Source organism: Calliopsis andreniformis, chromosome 12 (genome assembly GCF_051401765.1).
Source record: "Calliopsis andreniformis isolate RMS-2024a chromosome 12, iyCalAndr_principal, whole genome shotgun sequence".
Classification (NCBI taxonomy): Eukaryota; Metazoa; Arthropoda; class Insecta; order Hymenoptera; family Andrenidae; genus Calliopsis; species Calliopsis andreniformis.
The window spans coordinates 18,747,084-18,765,487 of NC_135073.1; the positions used below are offsets into that span (position 1 = coordinate 18,747,084).

Sequence of the window (18,404 nt, forward strand, 5' to 3'; positions counted from 1 at the left end):
ACCTATACGAATAGCTCAATTGATGTCGATGAACCATCTCACTTATCATTGAAAATCATGATTGTCTCTTTTTTGACGAGAAACGAAAACTTACTCCAAAGTGACTGGGAATTTTTAATAGAGAACAGAGAAATATAGATAGTGTTCAAAAATTCACGAATCCCGAAAAAGATGCTTGTGTTTGTGTTTGTAAGAAAAAAATCATCCTCATCAATTGGCCACTCGAACGATACAGCAGTCGCATTAAAAAAAGGAATCGACCACGATCTTACATCACATTCCAGAATTCTCAACACTTTCAAGTCCCTCGTGAGCTTTTGTATTTCCTTCCTTCATTTTTTTTTTGGTTTTTTCCCTTAGCGGTTTTTCTTTATTATTAGAGTAATCGTTATCATTAATCGTTATCGTTTACACTGCTTCACTACGGTTGGTTGGCTCTTTGGACGTGGATCTGGATGGAGTGTGGTGTATACCAAATATGCGCGTGAAAGAGAGAAAAGCTCCGTCGCTTGGTTTTCCCGTTCTCTTCTTTCCCTTTCGTCGTCCTCGACTCGAGAACGACGGCCTCCCATGTCCAAAGTCTTCGTCGATTTCATCAGAAAAAAATGCGTCTCCACGTTCATTGTCCTCTCCTTTCCCCCTGCGTACTTCCTCGCGTTGTTATTATTATTGATTTGCCCCCTTCGACAAGGGACGGGGGCTGTCTCTCGTCGGCGATAGGACGAGCCTCTCTATCAGCCCCGAGCCGCGGCCAAACCTATTCTCCCTCTCGTTCTCTTCGTCTCTCTCGGTAGAGGAACATACGAACGAATCTCTCGTACAACTAATCAGACGGAATGCAGCATGCAACGGGAAGGCAGCGTGCTCTTCGTTCTCTCTTCCCATAACGATTCATCCCATAGGTTTCAACATAGGTTTCGCTGGACGCTCGAAGAAGCGAATCTGCTGGCACCGTTCTCGCTGGTTCGATCGATCCGAGGGGAGGAATTTGGAGAAAGCCGCCCTGTGCTCGTTTCCCTCGCTCTGTCCGACCTAGTCGTCGCGAGCCCCGAGAACTCGTGTGTATGTGTATGTGACTGTGTGGAAAACAAACACTACGCCTCACTACAGTAATTCCTGCCGCTTGCTGGTGGTTGTGACTGGTGGTGGTGGTGGTGGTGGTGGTGGCGGTGGTGGCGGTGGTGGTGGTAGTGGTTTTGACTTCCAATTCTGCCAGTGGCTTTAGGAAGTTCGCTGCTAGACGCGTCCCTCGACCGTTCGTGAGAGACTCTGGGGAGGATTTAGACGATCGAGAGAACGCGGTAGAAAAAAGAGTCGAATCTTTGGCGCGAGATAAATGGCCCCATTATACTGAAATCGCGATGGCTTGGAAGTTAACACTTATTAATACCCTAACCCACAAGAAATCGCATATAAGTATCATCGATTTTTTTATTTTAGTATTGAGTTGAATAAAAAAATTGTTTCCGATTCTACCTTCCTTCTTATGACTAATTCTTGCTCTTTTTACGCTGAATGAGCTTCGCGTTCGTTAAGTTTGCTAACAGACCTAATAGTGTAGTGATTTACGTCTTGCTTTGTAATGGAAAAGCGAGAGTGTTAAATGGGATCATTTACCTCGGCAAACGTAGACGGTAACCGAGCGTCTCTTCCTGTTGAAACGAATAGGAACTAGAGAAGCGAAAGTCCTTACTTTTGATTTCTTCCTCAGCGTTGTGCAGCAATAGCTCTTCGCAATATTCCTCCTGGAGTTTGTCCTAGGAACGGTCGAGGATCTACTTGAACTGGCAAACGCGCGCAGAGATAGATGCTCTGCATTTGAAACAAACTAATCCTCCCGAGATACCTTCGACGATCTCGCAGGCTCAGTCGCATCAACTTCCCAACGTCGACTTTTCATTTCTATTCGACGATGGAAATTCAATGAGCGAAACTGAGACATCGTCGAGCTACCAGTGTTTCGCAATCCGCGAGTGCGATACCCATAATGTATACATACATACGTGTATACGTGTATAATTGATTTCCGTATAATAGACTTATATAAAACGCACGAAGCGGCTGAAGGCTACTTATCCTTCCCCCATTATTTATAGCGACAAGCCGTGCCTTGTTTTCTCTCGCGATATCTCCTCTGCTCTCTCTTCCCTGCATTTCTTATCTTCTTTATCAATGGAAAAAGAATTCGGGCTTAACTACGGCGGATCTCATCGAGATCACTTGAATATCCTAGAAACATTGCTGACTCACGTGTGTTCGCCTAGGTGCGTGTCTTTCCTATGTGTGTATCGCGTGGTACGCGCGTGTGTGTGTGTGTGTGTGTGTGTGTGACCAGTATCCCTGTGTTCCATGTATGTACTTTCTAACATAATCTCGTCTCAAGTCAACATCGCGTTTCGCTCGAAAGAGCTCGTTTCCTAGCGTGTATGTATGTGTATGTATGTGTTTGATCGCATCCTCCGAACCATCCTCGACTTTCAACGAGACCGACGCGTTGCCTGCACGCACCGTCTTCGTCATCCTCGATCGTCTTACGGATCAAATGTCTCACGATTCTTCGTCTTCCGAACGTCAATCAAACCAGCGACATTCTATCATCCATTAGCTCGTCGAAGCAGCCTGAAAGCTCCTCTTGCTGAAAGCTTCTCATACATCATCTCTCGAGATTTTCCCTTGTTGTGGATCCTTCTTTCCCACTCTCTTTCATCTCTTTCATCTCTTCCATCTGTTCTCTTTTTCTTTGGCGGAGGTTGGTCGCAGACAACGCCAAGGTTAAGCCACGTCTCCAACGAAGATCGTTCGACAGTGACGAGTAAGACGGAGAAGTAACCCGCGAGATCTCGTTCCCGATGAAGCAGCGTCATCAGCGTCATCGGGGACGAGCAGACGAACCACGAAAGGAGCTTTCACAGGAACATCGTCCATCTCTGTCCCCCCTGTTCCTCCATCTTCCTCTCCACCCCCTCCTCCCCCTTTCTTTCATCTATGCCTGCTCCTCCGGTTTCGAGGACGTCACTGCTTGTTCTCCTCGCGAGCTCTCTAATTCTCTGAACCGCTACCCTTGCCCCAGAACTTGTCGAAGCGATTTCGCGCCTTCTCTAGCACCTCGCTGGCCGCTGAGCGCTGCGCCGAGCCTGGAACAACCGCCGGCGCCTCCAGCACGTGATAACCACCCCCGCTGCTACTCACAGCCCCACCCACGCCGCCACCGCCTCCGACAGAACCTCCCTGAGGCGACTCTGCCTCCAGGATACGGTAGCCTGGCTGAGGAGTCGTCGACGATGACGGTGTCGTCGTTGTGGCCTGGCCCGTCTCCTTTCTGTCGTAGTCGAAGCCTGGGTCCTCCAGACATCGCAGGTTCGTCCCTGCTACAGGCTTTATCGATGGTTCGGGTTTCGCCTGGTCTTTCGTCTCCTCCTCTGCGCCTGATTCCTGCTGGTTTCAGAACGTATCGATTAAAACCGATGCAAGCTGGGTTTAAAACGCACGGAAAGGTTCAAAGGGATCACGTTTCGTGATCCCTGAAGCATAGATGTTCCTACCTTTTCACCCTGTGTGGGTGTGCTGGTGCCCTGAGCCCTCGTCGGCAGCGGACTGTCCCTCTCCGAGTCCATGTCTTTGTGGCCGTTCAATCCTGTGAAGCTCCCAAGGGAAACGCTTTCGCTCTCGGGTGACTTGTAGCCGGAATGCTGAGAGTGCAGGGACTTGTGCTGAGCTGCGAGCTCAGGCGGAGCTGACTGAGGGGCCGAGGGCACCGCTGACGGCGCCCATGTTTTTGCCTCGCTGTGCGGACGCGACAGGGGCTCTTCGAAGCAAACAGATCAGAGTCAAGTAACACCCTCTGCACTTTAATGCAGTAGCGTACGCTTAAACTTCAAAAGCTTCTTATGCCTACACTGCTATCGATGATTGCAGTTCTCTGCACCGTGGACCCAGCATAACAAACTCTATCGAAATTTAATCGTGCACTACTATAAAACTAGAAAATAGGTATCCATAGACGTCTCAGATCCTCTACGACCTAGCTTTCGAGAGTTTCGAATGATAGATTCCCCTAAGATTCGTTCTAAGATTTCCTAAGTCGTTCTCGTTACCTTCTCTGACGTTTTGGGTGACAGTGAACGTTTTCCCGGTGTCCAGGGGCACTGTCCAGTTTACGGGCTCCGGTGAGCGCATGATCATCTGCTCTGGCGACTTTACCCTGGTCGGCTCTGGGGGGCTTTTCACCACCGGCTCGTCGTCGATCCACGGGCTTGCGGCGGTGGCTGAGATTGGGGCCTGGGTCTGCGACGGCGGCGTCGACGCGACGCTCGAGTCGCCTCCCGTCACGTCTCCGTTCACCTGCGGCTCTGCTGTCACTGGAACGTTTCATCGACACTTTAGCGACGAGGTGCACGCCGCTCTACTCGGCCGCCCACCCCCCGGGGGAAGCTTGCACTCGATGCATCGAGCCTTCTTCTGCTTTCTTATCGAGACTCGAGGAAGCGTCCCAAGTGCCCTCTCGACCCACTTTCCACACGGTGGAATATTGCTCGCAGATAAGAGAGTTGTTCCCGATCGAACCGTGTTTGCCGAGAATCTTTTCGATCGTTAACATTTATCTTATATGGAGGACGAGGACACTTTCGGAGCTTTCTTTTACGAGTTCAGTAAGATACATACAGGGCAGAAATGCGCTCTCTACGAAGTACTATCGGTGCCAAGAAACGTTACGCCTTGTAGACAGGATTCTACTTTGATCCTAGCGGCGGAGGCGATTTTTCGAGAATAGTCGAATATACTTGAATATACTTGATCCATCGAGCACAGAAGTCGGAAAACTTATCGAGTGTTTACCAGGTGGTCTACAGAGTGGACACAGAGCATCCCAGAAAAGTACACTAGCGTACTGAGAATGCAGGAAACACACGTACAGATATACACAGAGAGAGGCACACAAGTGAAGGCAGAGAAACAGTACTTGGATCTTGTGTGAGAGCGGTGTGTGTAGATGCGAACCGTGGCTGTGTTGCGCGGCCACGCAACAGGTCGACAAAGGGCTCTACCGTACAAGGCTATTGTTTCCCTGTATGCCGCATAAGCGTTCACCGAATTGCGTCCCCCCGACGAAACTTGCTTCGAGATCATTGTTCCCGTTCCCTTTGTTTTTCTCCGCCGCCCTTCGCGAGGCCCTCGACTCGATGACGGTGAATGAGAGAAGAAACGGTGGAAGGAATCGCGAGGCGTTGCATATCGAGTAGGACGACTCGGACGATCTAACGAGATCTGTTCTGTTTGTCGAGATAGATCTTTTGTCTCGTGGAAGGCGCACTTACGTTCACTGCGATCTTGGTTCGTCGATTGCCTCGAGTCCTTTAATTCTCCTGAGTTTTCGTTCCAGCTTCGTTGAGTTTGTGTCTGTGGCGCGAGTGTCTGTGGCACGCGTGTATTCGAGAAGACTCCGCGAGTGTGGCGTCGCGTGAAAAGCGATCTAGCACAATCGCCAGCTTTACTAAGGGCAAAGGCAGCCTCTCAGCGCGATGTGGTGGAGGGAGATGTAGACGCGAAGCTTCCCTCGCGATGCTTACAAGAGGGCCGCTTAGACGCGGACTAACGGCGATGCCAGAATCAGCGAAAACGTAAAACACAGCTATGGTTCATACTCAACGATGAAAGCGTGACGAGATTGAGAACAGATAGAGACCGCGCTCTATTTCGCGCGCTAAGGAAACAAGTGCATAAAGAAAGATGTACTGGGCGTAGAAAAGCAGCAGACAGTGTTCTCGCCAGTGAATCTATGCATTCGTGGAGATCTGTTGGAAAGTTTTGGTAAACTGATCTTGGAATTTCATTGCCACGTAATGCGATTAAGAGTATGCAAATTCGAGAAAGGTTGTCAAATCTTTAATTAATTGGATCGTATAGAGTTGCTTCTGAAAGCGGAGGGTTTCCCCCACCTTGCCTGTTACATGTAGGCAATGCAGCACATCGAATCTCCTCGGATTCACCTCCACAGATCCACCCAGCGAAAACTTCCAACCTTCTACGTCCAGCACAAGTCTTGCAAACCATGTTACCAAGAGTCATTCTCGACGTTGCTCTGAAAGCCACGGAGAGGGTACAGAAAGACAAAAATATAGACATACAAAGAGAGAGACAGAGAGATAGAGCTAGATAGATACAGAGACATAGAGACAAATTGAGATACAGATAAGAGACAAGAAGGATCTGATAGACCACAATGGAAAGGACGATACAAAGAGGAAGGAAACAGATATTACCGAGAGAAGCCGTGTTACAAGGAGGGGTTGGGGGGGTGGGGTGTGACCTAAACAAGAAACACGATACAACGAACACGTTAAAAGCGTAAGAGGAGATGTTCGAGCCAAAGAGTAGACAGAGAGAGTGTGAAAAGGGAAATATAGACAGCGACAGGCCTAATGGGCAGAGAGCATGCTACTTACTAGGTTGTACGGCGGTAGTGGCTCGGTTTGACGCGTATCGACTATCAGAGGATGATTTGGATGGATCGACCGCAGCCGCAGCTGCTTCGTCGCGGCCCGTTTTTGCCTGTGCTTCGTTCGGACCTTGGCCACGGCTTATATCTTTAACACGATCCGGCCTGGCCGCAGCGGCAGCGCTCGACGCAGGTGGTGGGTGATGGACACTCGTATGAACTGAATGCTTTACCGGGGGTTTTACGGTGCTACTTGTGGTGGTACTGGTTGTGGTGGTGTTGGTGGTGGTTGGGGGTTTGGCGTGATGAAGAGGGCGATGGGGGGGAGCGGTGGTTGCGAGGAAGGCTAGAACATACCGTACACAAAGTACAATGATGAATAAAGGCCGACGTCCTTTGGGATTCTTCTACAGTTTCGAGCTCCCTGCTTAAAATGTCGCTCGACTCTGCCCCCAAGGGAGCCATCGATACCATCTCTATTCAACGAGTTGCTTAGGAATTAATTATCCCCTTATTTGCATACTATGATATCTACTCCATGCCGGGAAGACCAGTGTTTACATCTCTAGATTTACATAGATTTTGGGATCTTAATTAACTTTTAGAGGGTCACCGTTTTTTTCATTGAAATGTTACATGTCTCAGACAGTTTCCAACTTTATTGCTGGTTCATATATACACCATTTCAGCCCTCTAATAGTTAGGAGTCTAAGATTGAGACGCTACTTGCATTGGCAACTATGTACAAGGAGTTCCATACTATCTAAGCAGAATTTTCATAGAACTTCCGAATTTTCAATCATCAAACTTCTAAATATTCACTATTTTATTCCTTTGATTTTCGGTACAAATTGTCATAGATATACGAAGAGTTGAAAAGCATTGAAAATACGCTATTTACATCTTTTCATCCCAGGGGCAATTATCAAACATTTTAAGCAAGGCTGCGTCGCTTCGTTCCGGCTCGTTCTTATTTGGAGAGGTAATCCAGGGCTGAAGGATCTCGCGGAGTTATTCAATTCGCTCGGAATCGCGTTCACACTCGACTATGGAGCTTTTCTCGCTATCGCGTTTCCGATTGTTGCCCTGGCCAGTTTCAACGCGACGTATTGTGCTATTTTCTGCCCGAACATCGATCCTTTCAAAGCTTTTCCGAGTACCGCGAAACTTGCACGCCCGATACGTGGTCCGTTTTCAAACAATCATACGTGATCGTCAACCCCTTGCACACCCACTGAAACATTTCCATTTCTGTGTTATCTCTATCACGGGACAGGTTTGCAACGTGACACTCGATCTATACCATAATTAATATGCAAGGGATTAATTACGTGTACCGCGGTATATTCAAACACAGATGTAGATTCGATAGTGAATAGGACATCGATCAATCCATGTAAACACAAACGATCCCAATTAGCAAGAATAATTCACTGCAAAATAACGTAGCGATTTTCTCTCTCGGAACCTCGAACTCGATTCTACTGCGATACCTGACAATTCGTCTTTAGATATACCAATGGTGACCAAACCGCGGTTCCTAATGTATTTATAATACACATACATATATCCTAAAAAAGATAGTTCTATTATTCTCCTGCAAAGATAGTAGAATAAGTCCCAAATCAGACACAGCAAAACTAGTAGAATAACTTCCAAGTCAGACAAGTGGAGTCAGTAGAGTAACTCCCAAGTCAGACACATTTTACGCGAATTTCAGGCATTTTTGGAACAATTAACACCTCTAAAACATTTTCAATTTTAGTTCCATTTTGGCATGTAGAATCACCCTTTACAATTTTCGATATTTGTTACTGAACAACCTCTACTACTGTACGAAACCGTTTCAATTCAGACTGCAGCTCTCCACTACTTTCGACAGGCGAAAAAAGATTTGGCCACCACTGAGATACACAAAAAGACGCAACACCAATTTGCCTACTGTATTCCATTCGTTCTCGGCGCGGTTCAACCCTTCAACAATTTAGCTTCAAAGAGGAAGCAACCGATCAGGGTAGGGATAAATGAGAATGAAGTAAAGCCAAGCAGAGAAACATAAAACTTCTTCTACAAGGATAACCCCTACGATACTTAAATTGTTCAAGGGTCTTAGTTTGGATGAATGGGGTGAGTAGACATGTTGGCAATGTTGTCTTCGGGACACAGGAAGGAAGAGGAATCCAAGGACTGTGGAAGGCACGTGGAGCTGTCTGGTTAGCGGGCAGCAGGTACTGTATAACGCTGTTAAGTTGGAACCTGGAAAGAATGCGGGTCTAATCCTTCCTTGGGACAGAATCCTCGTATAGAGTCACACGCAGTTTCGCTATCGGCCGAATCGGTCGCTAATCCATGCCTGTAGCGTCGTGTGACAGTGGTAGGGACAGGTTCCAACTTTCCCAGCGTTATACAGTAGGTGGTACAGAGAACGTACATTTTCGGTGGACTTGCGGGGACCTCCTGTGGAACGGAGTAGGCCCTGGGCCCGGGGGTGGTGGTGGTAACGGCGGCACGCTGCACGACGAACCCGTCGGAGCAATCGTCGAGGGTTCCCGTATGCTCCAACGCACGCGGCACCAGACTGAAACACCCGCTGCCGCTCCTGATCAATTCGATCGCGACGCGTAGATCGTCGCTGACGAGAGCCGATCGTCGGCGATCTGATCCCGCGCGAGCAACTAACAAGCCTCATTTCAAGTGGATGATGCGGGGGATGCTGTTTTACAAAGGTCTCTAGCTCCAGACACAGACATCTCTACCGTTTTCTCGAGCATGAATTCGATGGTGATGGTGAAGGTGATCGGAGAACGATGGTTAGATGCGAGTGTTCGTCGCTTTGGGGGGGATTGGTGCGCTCTAGACGACAGTCGTTATGAGTTTAGCTAATTAACACTAGGTTGGCGATGATGGTGAACAGAGGGGGAACGAAGATGCGTTTCTAGTCGTGGATACGATCAATTCAGACGAACTCTTGGGGTTGATTAACCGAATACAGAGTGCTCCAGTAATTGTGACGATTACTTTTAAGGGTCTACATAAAGGAAATTTTTGTCTGAAAAGTCCACAGTGTAGAAACTAACATGTTTCATAAATGAATATTTTTGGAAATAATTCCTCAGACTGAAGTCTGAATTTGGAACACCCTGTATAATAGATGTGAGGTAAGATGAGAAAATCGATGTCGAGGATGATCGCTCAAGACATTAATGCTATCTATTGAAGATGATGGGATTTTTTCTTAATATGGTTGGCGTTCGTAAAGACACCTCGTCAGGGATTCGAGACGAACGCTCGAGAAGATAATCCACGGTATCGTATATCGCGCGACTGATCCACGATCTAGAAAGTTTGACGCGGGGAAATAATACTTGTTATCAGGTTACTTGCGATTATACCGGGGTTCTTAGGGGACAGGGGGACACAAGACGTCGCAAAACTTTTCGTACGGACAATCAATAGAGGCTACTGTTTACTAGATTGGCAGAGACAGAGAGATAGAGACGATCAAGGACATGAGTATCATGCATCTGCCTAAACATTAACGACGGCTTTGCAATTAACACGTCCGACACACACCGCTCAAAGAATCGATTCGAACAAATCAATGACGGAGAGAAACACGTGTCTGCGTACTCTTCAAAGCGGTGAATGTCTCTCGCAACACGTTCTCGAACAAGGTAAACGATAGTCAGGTAGATACGAACGTTCGGCTTTCGAGGCCAACAAGAGCAAAACAGCAATCCAAAAATATAAATAATATAAATATATATAAATATATATATATGTATGTATAAATAGATATAAATATAAAAAATACGAGACTTCCAAAGTCTAGGTTATGCACGAAAATGCAAACGGGGAACTCGTTACAAATTACGAGCGCCAATCGATTTGGGGTACGATCTCTTGGGATACTAAATCGATCGACTGTGTATGTCGAATACAGAGGGATGCGTCGAAGGGATACAGTGTCGATGCTCGTTCGATACTACTTACTCGGTCGTGGATGCCTTTCGGGCTCACCGCTCTTTTCCCTCGGCTCTTTCTCCTTATCCTTATGTTCTTTCTCCTTTTCCTGGGCAGAAACCATCAAATCATTAAAAAAAACTTGTCGAATGTATTGTTGAAACAAATTAGGACATACAAAGATTTTGGGCAAAAATTGGTCAACTTTGACTCACGATAACTCCGCGAAAAATTATCATAGGATCGTGATTTTTTTTCTAACTTAAAGCCTGAAGTCTTTAGTTTACGATACCATGTCCCGATTTGAAGCTTAATAGACTCCTGCTACTGTGACCGCTTAAATCAGAGGGCATGTATATCATATTGAAAATTGCAAAGTTTGACGGGATACACAGACTTGGAAAAATTTTTTTCAGAGATGCCATTTACAGCAGCATAAAGTATGAACCTTCCCCTTTAATTTAAAAAAAAGAGTAAGTCAATACGATTTTTTTTCGCAAAGTTACAGTACTTCAAAGTAGACCTTGCATTTTTACAGTACATCAAGTAGTGCCAATATATGACACAAATGCAAGGGTTTCTTTAAAGTGCCGTAACTTTGCGAAAAAAAATCGTATCGACTTCATCTTTTTTTTAAATTAAAGGGGAAGGTTCGAGCTTTATGCTGCTGTAAACGGCATTCCCAAAAAAAATTTTGGCAAGTCTGTGTATTCTGTCAAACTTTGCAATTTTCAATATGATATACATGCCCTCTGATTTAAGCTGTCACAGTAGCAGGAGTCTATTAAGCTTCAAATCGGGACATGGTATCGTAAATTAAAGACTTCAGGCTTTAAGTTAAAAAAAGAATCATGATCCTACGATAATTTTTCGCGGAGTTATCGTCAGTCAAAGTTGAGATATAGACTCTTCGACTCCTCAAATTATCCAATTACTGGGTAGTTAGAAGTACAGATTTTTGAGATTTTATTTTTTGAGAGGTGTTTATGAGAAGTACCTTAGCATCTTTGGTGACGGAGGGTGCGCGAGGTGGCTGGCGTTTCGGTGATCGACGCTCAGTGACACTAGGTCCAAGACTCTGAGAACGACCGGTTCTAGGGCTGTTCTTAGGACTGGACTTGGTCTTAGGCTGCACCTCCTCGCGGTGTTCCTTCGAATCCTCTCGACGTCGCGGTATCACGGGCTCCAGCTTCTCTCTCGTCGGAGAGGGAAGCAGTGCACCGTCACCTGTCGTAAACGAACCCATGAGTCATCAAACAGAAGCCACGCAAATGTATACAGCATGTATATTTTATGTCTGCACCCTTACCCACGCCTGTGGTGCGATCCAGATGATGGCGAATCAAGAAGTCTTTCCTTGCGCGAGCGATGGCCCTTTCAGTGTCCTATAAAAAACACGTACGATGAGTTCAGTTCATAGCTCGAGCTTTTCTCGAAGTACGTACCCCTTTGGAATCCTCCTGCAATATTCCATGCATCGGTCTAGCCTGAACCGAGGAGGGTCGTCCTGCAGGAGGCATGGTCAACGTCGCGGCAGTCGGCGCGACCTTCCTCGTGTTCTCCTTTTCCTTCTCCTCTTTCGTCACTGACCTACATACGCAATCACTCGTCACACAGTTTCTCGAACTAGCCGTTTCGTGCGAGGCACAATCGCTCGGAAGAAATAAAAGGCAGCTACGACAAACAGCCGCGTGAAGGCTCGAGCTATTCTCATTCCTGTATGGCTACGCTCTTTTGCCTCGGGAGTATCGCGAAAGTAGGTTCGACTGTGTGTGTAGAAATGTATCCAAAGTGTCTATTTAGAACGCATCTAGGAGCACGAGAAACAATTTCAATCATCTGCTCGTTACTTCTGCTTGTGGAGCACTTTTGCTGATACTAGTAGAATATACCCGTCGCTCACCAAACATGTACAGCTACTGCTCTAGCAAGGAGGTACCAGTCTACGAGGGAATTTTTCTGAAATTCGGAATAAATCTAAATCTGTTTACAATTATTTAAACCCAGGAAACAATCTCTAAATTTCATTAAAATCCCCTTACTGTCGTCATTTCGGTCCCTCAAAGTAATCCTACATTATGCTACATCTAAGCTCGACTATTTCGCCAGCTCGTTGGTCACTCGACCAGACAAATTAGCATCACTTGTTATCGCAGTAGCCTAGGGGGTTTGAAAACTCTCACGACTTTGTAATTAGACTTCGAGCTCAAAGTAGTCGCAGACGGAAACAGCCAGCCGTGTCTGACTAAACTCGACTGTGACTACTTTTACCTCAGAGAGCGTCAGCGCTTTGAATCTCACTAATTCAACGGGTCAGACTCCCGCTGGATCGTCGAGATTTCGCGTCTCGATTCAAGTGACGGAGCTTCCCTCGATCGGTAGTGAGAATCAACCTGGAAGAATTGATCTGAGTGGAGTATAGTGTACTGGCCTGGCAAGGGAGAGCGCGTTGAGAGCGTGGTTACTGGAGACCCGTTTCCACAGCGAAGCCTCGTCCTCGGCCGCCAGACCGCAACCCCAGTCGCGATGCTAATGTAAATCAGAACGGATCACTCTGTTGCCTTTAATCGTCGCCTCTAATGCTAAACGCGCTCGCGTCGACGGAAACAACACAGAGCATGCTTTAGGGAACACAAGTCACACCGATTGTTTTTGGGTCGAGAGCGTGGGCAAACATTCCGCTCGAGTCACTCAGGGAAAATTGCATGCATGTGAAATCACTGAACTCGGGGCTCCATCAAGAAATCCTTTTATCCTGTTATCGGAGAAGATGAGATCGTGGGAGATTGAACTTGGTTGCGTGGAATATTTTGTGCGTGTCTAGTGTACGATCTAGTGAATGTGTACAGGTGTTGTGAGTGTCCACAGACTCGAGGATAGAGTTAAAAAAAACTGTCGGTAAACACACATGAATGAAACACATGCAAACATCGATAGAGTTCATGAACGAAGTTGGTTGCCAGTTTATAACATCTAGGATATATTTACAGTCATACGTATGGTACTAATGGTACTGGTGGTCGAACGATGAGATTCTGGGGGAAGAGATTCTCGAGGAAGAAACACACCGAGGGGGAGGGATGGGGTACTGTTTCCAGTAGGCCCGAAGAACCACGAACCGAGTCGCGTCGCGTGTTTGTACGTCCAGTTACCTTGTACTCGTCAGCGAGTCGCCTAAGCTCGATGACTTCAGCGGTGGGAAACGGTGTCTCCTGTTGTTTGCTCAGCCCCTTATCATCCAATATCCTTACGGTTCTACCTGACTTTTTACCCCTGCAAAGCATCAATCGTGGTTGTAGAGTGAGAGACGTCGACTAGAGAGAAGGTGTTCGTGTGTCGTACGCGGCTTCACTGCGATTACGATCGTCGTAGGTGCTTTCGTTCTTCCCTTTTAAACGTCACGGGTATGCACGACTACTAACTACTAGCACGATGATGTATTATGTATATGTCGCCTTGAATATCTGACCTGAAAGCTACTTTCAAGTCCGACATGTCCTCTTCGTGCTCGTCGCCCTCGGGCACCACTCCGTCGATAGTGTCCGTTCCAGTTCCACCTACGAGGGGCTCCAGCTCCGATGCCTGCACGCCTGAAAATTATTTTGGGAACCTCTATTATATTCTCGGAAACTGTCTACGAAATTTTGATAGGCTTCTCGCGCCTTGGGGGCGATAGTAAATTGGGTAGATCGAGAGATAGGAAACTAGGTAACTTCTATCTTCTGAGTTAATATCTGAGGTCTACATTATGATCTAATATTACGCGTTTAGTGGATATAATCGTTTCTCTTGATTAATTAGCGAATAGCTTGTACATTCGAGATCAGTGGCTTAATATAGACCTAGAGTGGCCACGAAAAATTGGATCACAGAAGAACCATAGAGTATCACCATGAGAAAGATAGTACAAGTATTGTTGGGAGCTCAGAAGACAACATCCAGAACAATACAGGGGCAAGAAAACTACTCAACTTGCTACGAATAGGAAATGTTAAGATGTGACCACTTCAACTAATAAGATTGGCATCTTCTGAGCTCCCAAGGGTACAAGACACCACCCCATCAATTCTAAAATACTAATATTTACCATCACGTTTGTGGTCGACGTCTCCAGGCCGCTTCTTGTGAACCGGAGCAGGTCCTGTGGGCGCGATACCCTGCTTAAGAGCTCCCATGCTGAGTGACTTTCTAGGAGGACCAGTCGTACCTGCAGGTGCTCCCGCAGCTGTGACTGGTGCCACTGTCTCGCCATTTGTCAACTGGGGTCGCCTCGGCCAGGCGAACTGCAGTCGGTACTCGGTGCTGATACGAGAGATCGCTTTGCTCAGCTGACTTGGCGGCAGACCCGATTGCGCTGTAACTTCCTGCAAGAAATACATCATATAAACTAATGTACACATACTTTGACGAGGATCCATTGGTTCCTCGTTTCTACACATCCTAGAGAGTGTGCTAGAAATTTTCCTGCTCTCAACCCTGTGGAGATGGTTCGCTTCTGTGGTTTGCAGTGTGTTAGGTTCATCAGTAGGGATCACTTGCGAAATTATAATAAGGGGAAAGAGTATTTTGAATGCAGAATGTGTTCTAAATCTTTGTTGGTTCGTTTTCGAATACATACCCGAACTTTATCAGCTACAACGTTGGAATCGACGGCGTCGATGCCGCCTCCGTCGGCCGCCGTGATGAACTCGTGCGTCTTGTACGCGAGCTCCGGACATTTCTTCCGTCTGGGCAGCGGCGGTTCCAAAGTGGGCCCTGAAACGAAGGACCGTGACCCATTGAGAGACCTGCCGTCCCCGCTAACAACCCACACGCCACTGTCTCGATCGTTCTCCACAAGCGAAACGATTTTCCAGCCCTCAGCGACACAGTTGTCTCTCAAAATTCTTTTTCCAACTTTTTCCAATCGCTAGAAGCGTGAAGTGGTGGAGGGGCGAAAAATCGATGTCCGTTAATGGAGTTAATTAGGAGCGATCGAGAGTGCCAGATCGTGAAACGGCAAGTGGCGATATTCTCCGAATGGCGAGAAGCGTAGAACAAGCGCAAAAGCTGCTACTAGTCGCGCGTATAAAAGAGGAGAAAAAAATCGAGAAGGAATGCACAGTCTACGAAGAAGCAGCGAAAGGAAGAAAGTTCAGCAACGTCTAGAAGGTGAAACGAGGCGGCAGCTCGCTCTCTACAAACCGTACTCGGCCCTCTATTTCCGCTGCAACCGGAACAGGCCTCTGCTCGAACGCGAGATCGCTGAAAGACCGATTGAACGACAAAGCGACAAAGCGTCTCGAGGGGCGAGTGCCATGAAATAATGGACCTCCAGCCGCGGAAAGTACCAACGACCTTGCCTTGTCGCGTCCCGCGACAATTTCGTCGCCGCGGCGTTTACTGTATGCGGCCAGGTCTCTGAATCGAGACGACCCAGCCGTTCAAGCGACGCTCCACGCTCGCACGGTGAATTAAGGTCAACGGAAATCGGATTCGAAAGGCACTGAGTGTCCCGCGAGATGTTCTGCTGGCAGAGGGTGATTCTACGCGGGAAAAGAAATATGCATGATGTGGAACACAACTTTTTCTGTTCGACATTTTGCTGGCGAGTAGATCGACTGTGGATATTTATTTAAATGGAGTGGAAATTATGATAGGCTAACAGTGCTAATTACTGTGCGCAGATTACTATTTATTTCCACGTATTTAATTTTCAATTTAATAGTGCGACACCTTGTTATATGTGAAAATAAAAATGGGAGCACAGTAATTGGCACTTGTGTTCTAGACATAGAATTTAAGTGAGTAGATATACTATGACTCTACAATTTTTAATTCGTCATTATATTTATCTTATAGTGCTTCCCTAGTTCAGAATAATCGAAACTCTGGGTACCAAAAAATATAAGTAATCAAGATCGACTAATATTCTGTATGTTATAAGAATTATAAGAGAAATTGGTGTAGCTTTTGACCATCGTACAAACTGTCGATTCACTGGAAGTGTTAGATGTATGTCACGGAACACACAGTGCTCTCTCGTAAGTTAGGTCAAGTCAGGTGAGATGTTCTCGCCCGAGCAGACATGGTTTCCTGAGGACTTCCGTCTCGTGGCGCGGCTCTGTCCTTTCCACTCTGCATTCCGTTATTTCCGGTCTGTCGTGCGACCGATTCACCGCGACGGTTCTACTTTTAGAACTGCTATTCTCGCTGGACGCGAGGCTGGAGGCAGCGACGTGCACGCGAGAGATCGATGCGACTTCCCGTCTGCATGACACGTGTTCGCCTGTGTGTGTTATAACGCGTGATTGTGTCTGTGTATGTTTGCGAAGGTGCGTGGAATTATTGGCTTCGTTACGTAAGCGCCGCTGAATTTTTTACGCGAACGTGATCGAGTGTGTTTCGTCACGACCCTTGGAAAATTAAGATCGACTCTCTTTGGAGGGTTTCGAGGGAAGTTGATAGCGTGGGGTGTTACAACTTTGGGGAAGTTTATCGGTACACTAGATTAGGAGAGATACTCAAGAGAATGTAGAAATATTTTAAAATCAGCTTTCGAAAAGTGCTATAAGTTTCGGCTCGAAATTAGGGATGCTTTAAGTTTCTTCCGAAGTGTATGATATTTTTCACATTAAATTAGGAATTGAAGTCATCATTTTCCTGTAGTCTCGATCTACTTACGTTCAACAAAACCGAATATCGAAGCTTCCATTTTTGATCTCCTAAGCTGTGTTTATTCCCCAGAGTTTGCATCTTCCACTCTCCTCGAGAAAGATTGGCTCAAGTTCGATTGTTAAAATTGTAACACCCCTGTTTTCACCCAAGAGCGATTGCTCCGAATTTTGACTCAGCTCCGACAGCTCATTTTAAAGTGGCCCGTCCTTTGCATCGTTATCAGTCTCCACGGCGAATCGATCATCGCCTTCAGGATGGTCCGCTTTAAGGAATCGTAAGAGGGTAACGATTCTCGCGGCGCACCCTGCTCAAAGGGTAATCGCATCGGCTGGATCCTGGCTTTTGTGCTCCAGTTGCGTGGCTGAATGGGAACCGACGCTCTTCGTTCAACCGTCCGTAAGGGAATGCTTCATGGACCTGGGTTATTAGATCATGCACGAGGCTGGGGAGCCCATCGTGCAGCGGTTCTGCCACTCAGCCGAAAACGAGGGATAGCTAATTTGGAAATTGGTCAGCATGCTGTACTTCGTTACGTGCACTCTCTTATTTTCAAAACTTCCCCTTTGAACCTTTCTTTTTTCATCTGAGAGCTCAGTGCATGCAATGGTCAGAAGAATCTTATTTCAAGGTAACTCACAGTCAGTATCCTTAACTCGAGCAGTCAAGTAGAATAGGACCTTCATCAACCGGCATAACGGGAGACTCAAACTTGGAGCACACTCGGTAGCTAATTTGATTATTTTCTGTGGATCCTTATTAAATCGTTACCACCACTGAGTCTTCTTTATTTCTTACTAGAGTAAATGGATTCCCATGGACTCCAGTTTGGATTAGTTTCACTCTTACGTACAGAATCAAGGTCCTATTCTACTGGCAATAACCACCTCACGCCTCACAACGAACGTTCTCGCAAATCGATTTCCCCAAGAATCACGGTCACGATAGCAATCACGAACGGCTAGAATACTCGTGCAACGTGCAATGTACTAACTGTTAACGTACGAACGAAGGTGCATGGGAAGGCGAGCGCAGGTCTGAGAAGGATGCTCGCGGTCGCTCGATGTCGGAACCACTGGCAGAAACGGGCAACCATAACCGTGAAACGCGAAAAAAGGCTGGCGCAGCGGCTCGCTTTAGCCCGCTCCTCCTCTTAATCGAGGCGGAACGAAGTGGCTGACTCCATTAACGTTCTCTTTTTAATTGGAATTCCATTACGGATGCGACACAGAGGCGCGTTAATATGATTGTCAGAGAACGTTTCTCGGTCATCCGCGTGCCGCGGCTTCAGCCTCAGCCCAGAAAACTGTCGAGAGGATTTCCCTGGATATCAATGGCCCGTCATGGAACA

General features: G+C 46.9%; 1 protein-coding gene across 2 annotated transcripts in view; it reads right to left on the reverse strand.

The window, feature by feature from the left end:
• Positions 1-2,986: 2,986 nt before the first annotated feature.
• Positions 2,987-18,404, reverse strand: part of LOC143185460 (uncharacterized) — a 49,061-nt gene continuing 33,643 nt past the window's right edge. Inside the window, exons 5-17 of one of the 2 annotated variants that reach the window (XM_076388482.1) lie at positions 15,018-15,154; positions 14,487-14,763; positions 13,869-13,989; positions 13,552-13,672; positions 12,831-12,928; positions 11,845-11,989; positions 11,709-11,784; positions 11,397-11,626; positions 10,430-10,508; positions 6,444-6,782; positions 4,095-4,358; positions 3,543-3,805; positions 2,987-3,435 (exon numbers count right to left, since the gene is read on the reverse strand). In XM_076388482.1, the coding sequence (XP_076244597.1) occupies positions 3,040-3,435; positions 3,543-3,805; positions 4,095-4,358; positions 6,444-6,782; positions 10,430-10,508; positions 11,397-11,626; positions 11,709-11,784; positions 11,845-11,989; positions 12,831-12,928; positions 13,552-13,672; positions 13,869-13,989; positions 14,487-14,763; positions 15,018-15,154 (2,546 nt within the window). In that variant the 3' untranslated portion in view covers positions 2,987-3,039. The remainder of the gene's footprint in view (positions 3,436-3,542; positions 3,806-4,094; positions 4,359-6,443; positions 6,783-10,429; positions 10,509-11,396; positions 11,627-11,708; positions 11,785-11,844; positions 11,990-12,830; positions 12,929-13,551; positions 13,673-13,868; positions 13,990-14,486; positions 14,764-15,017; positions 15,155-18,404) is intronic. The other variant, XM_076388483.1, reaches the window with a different exon arrangement.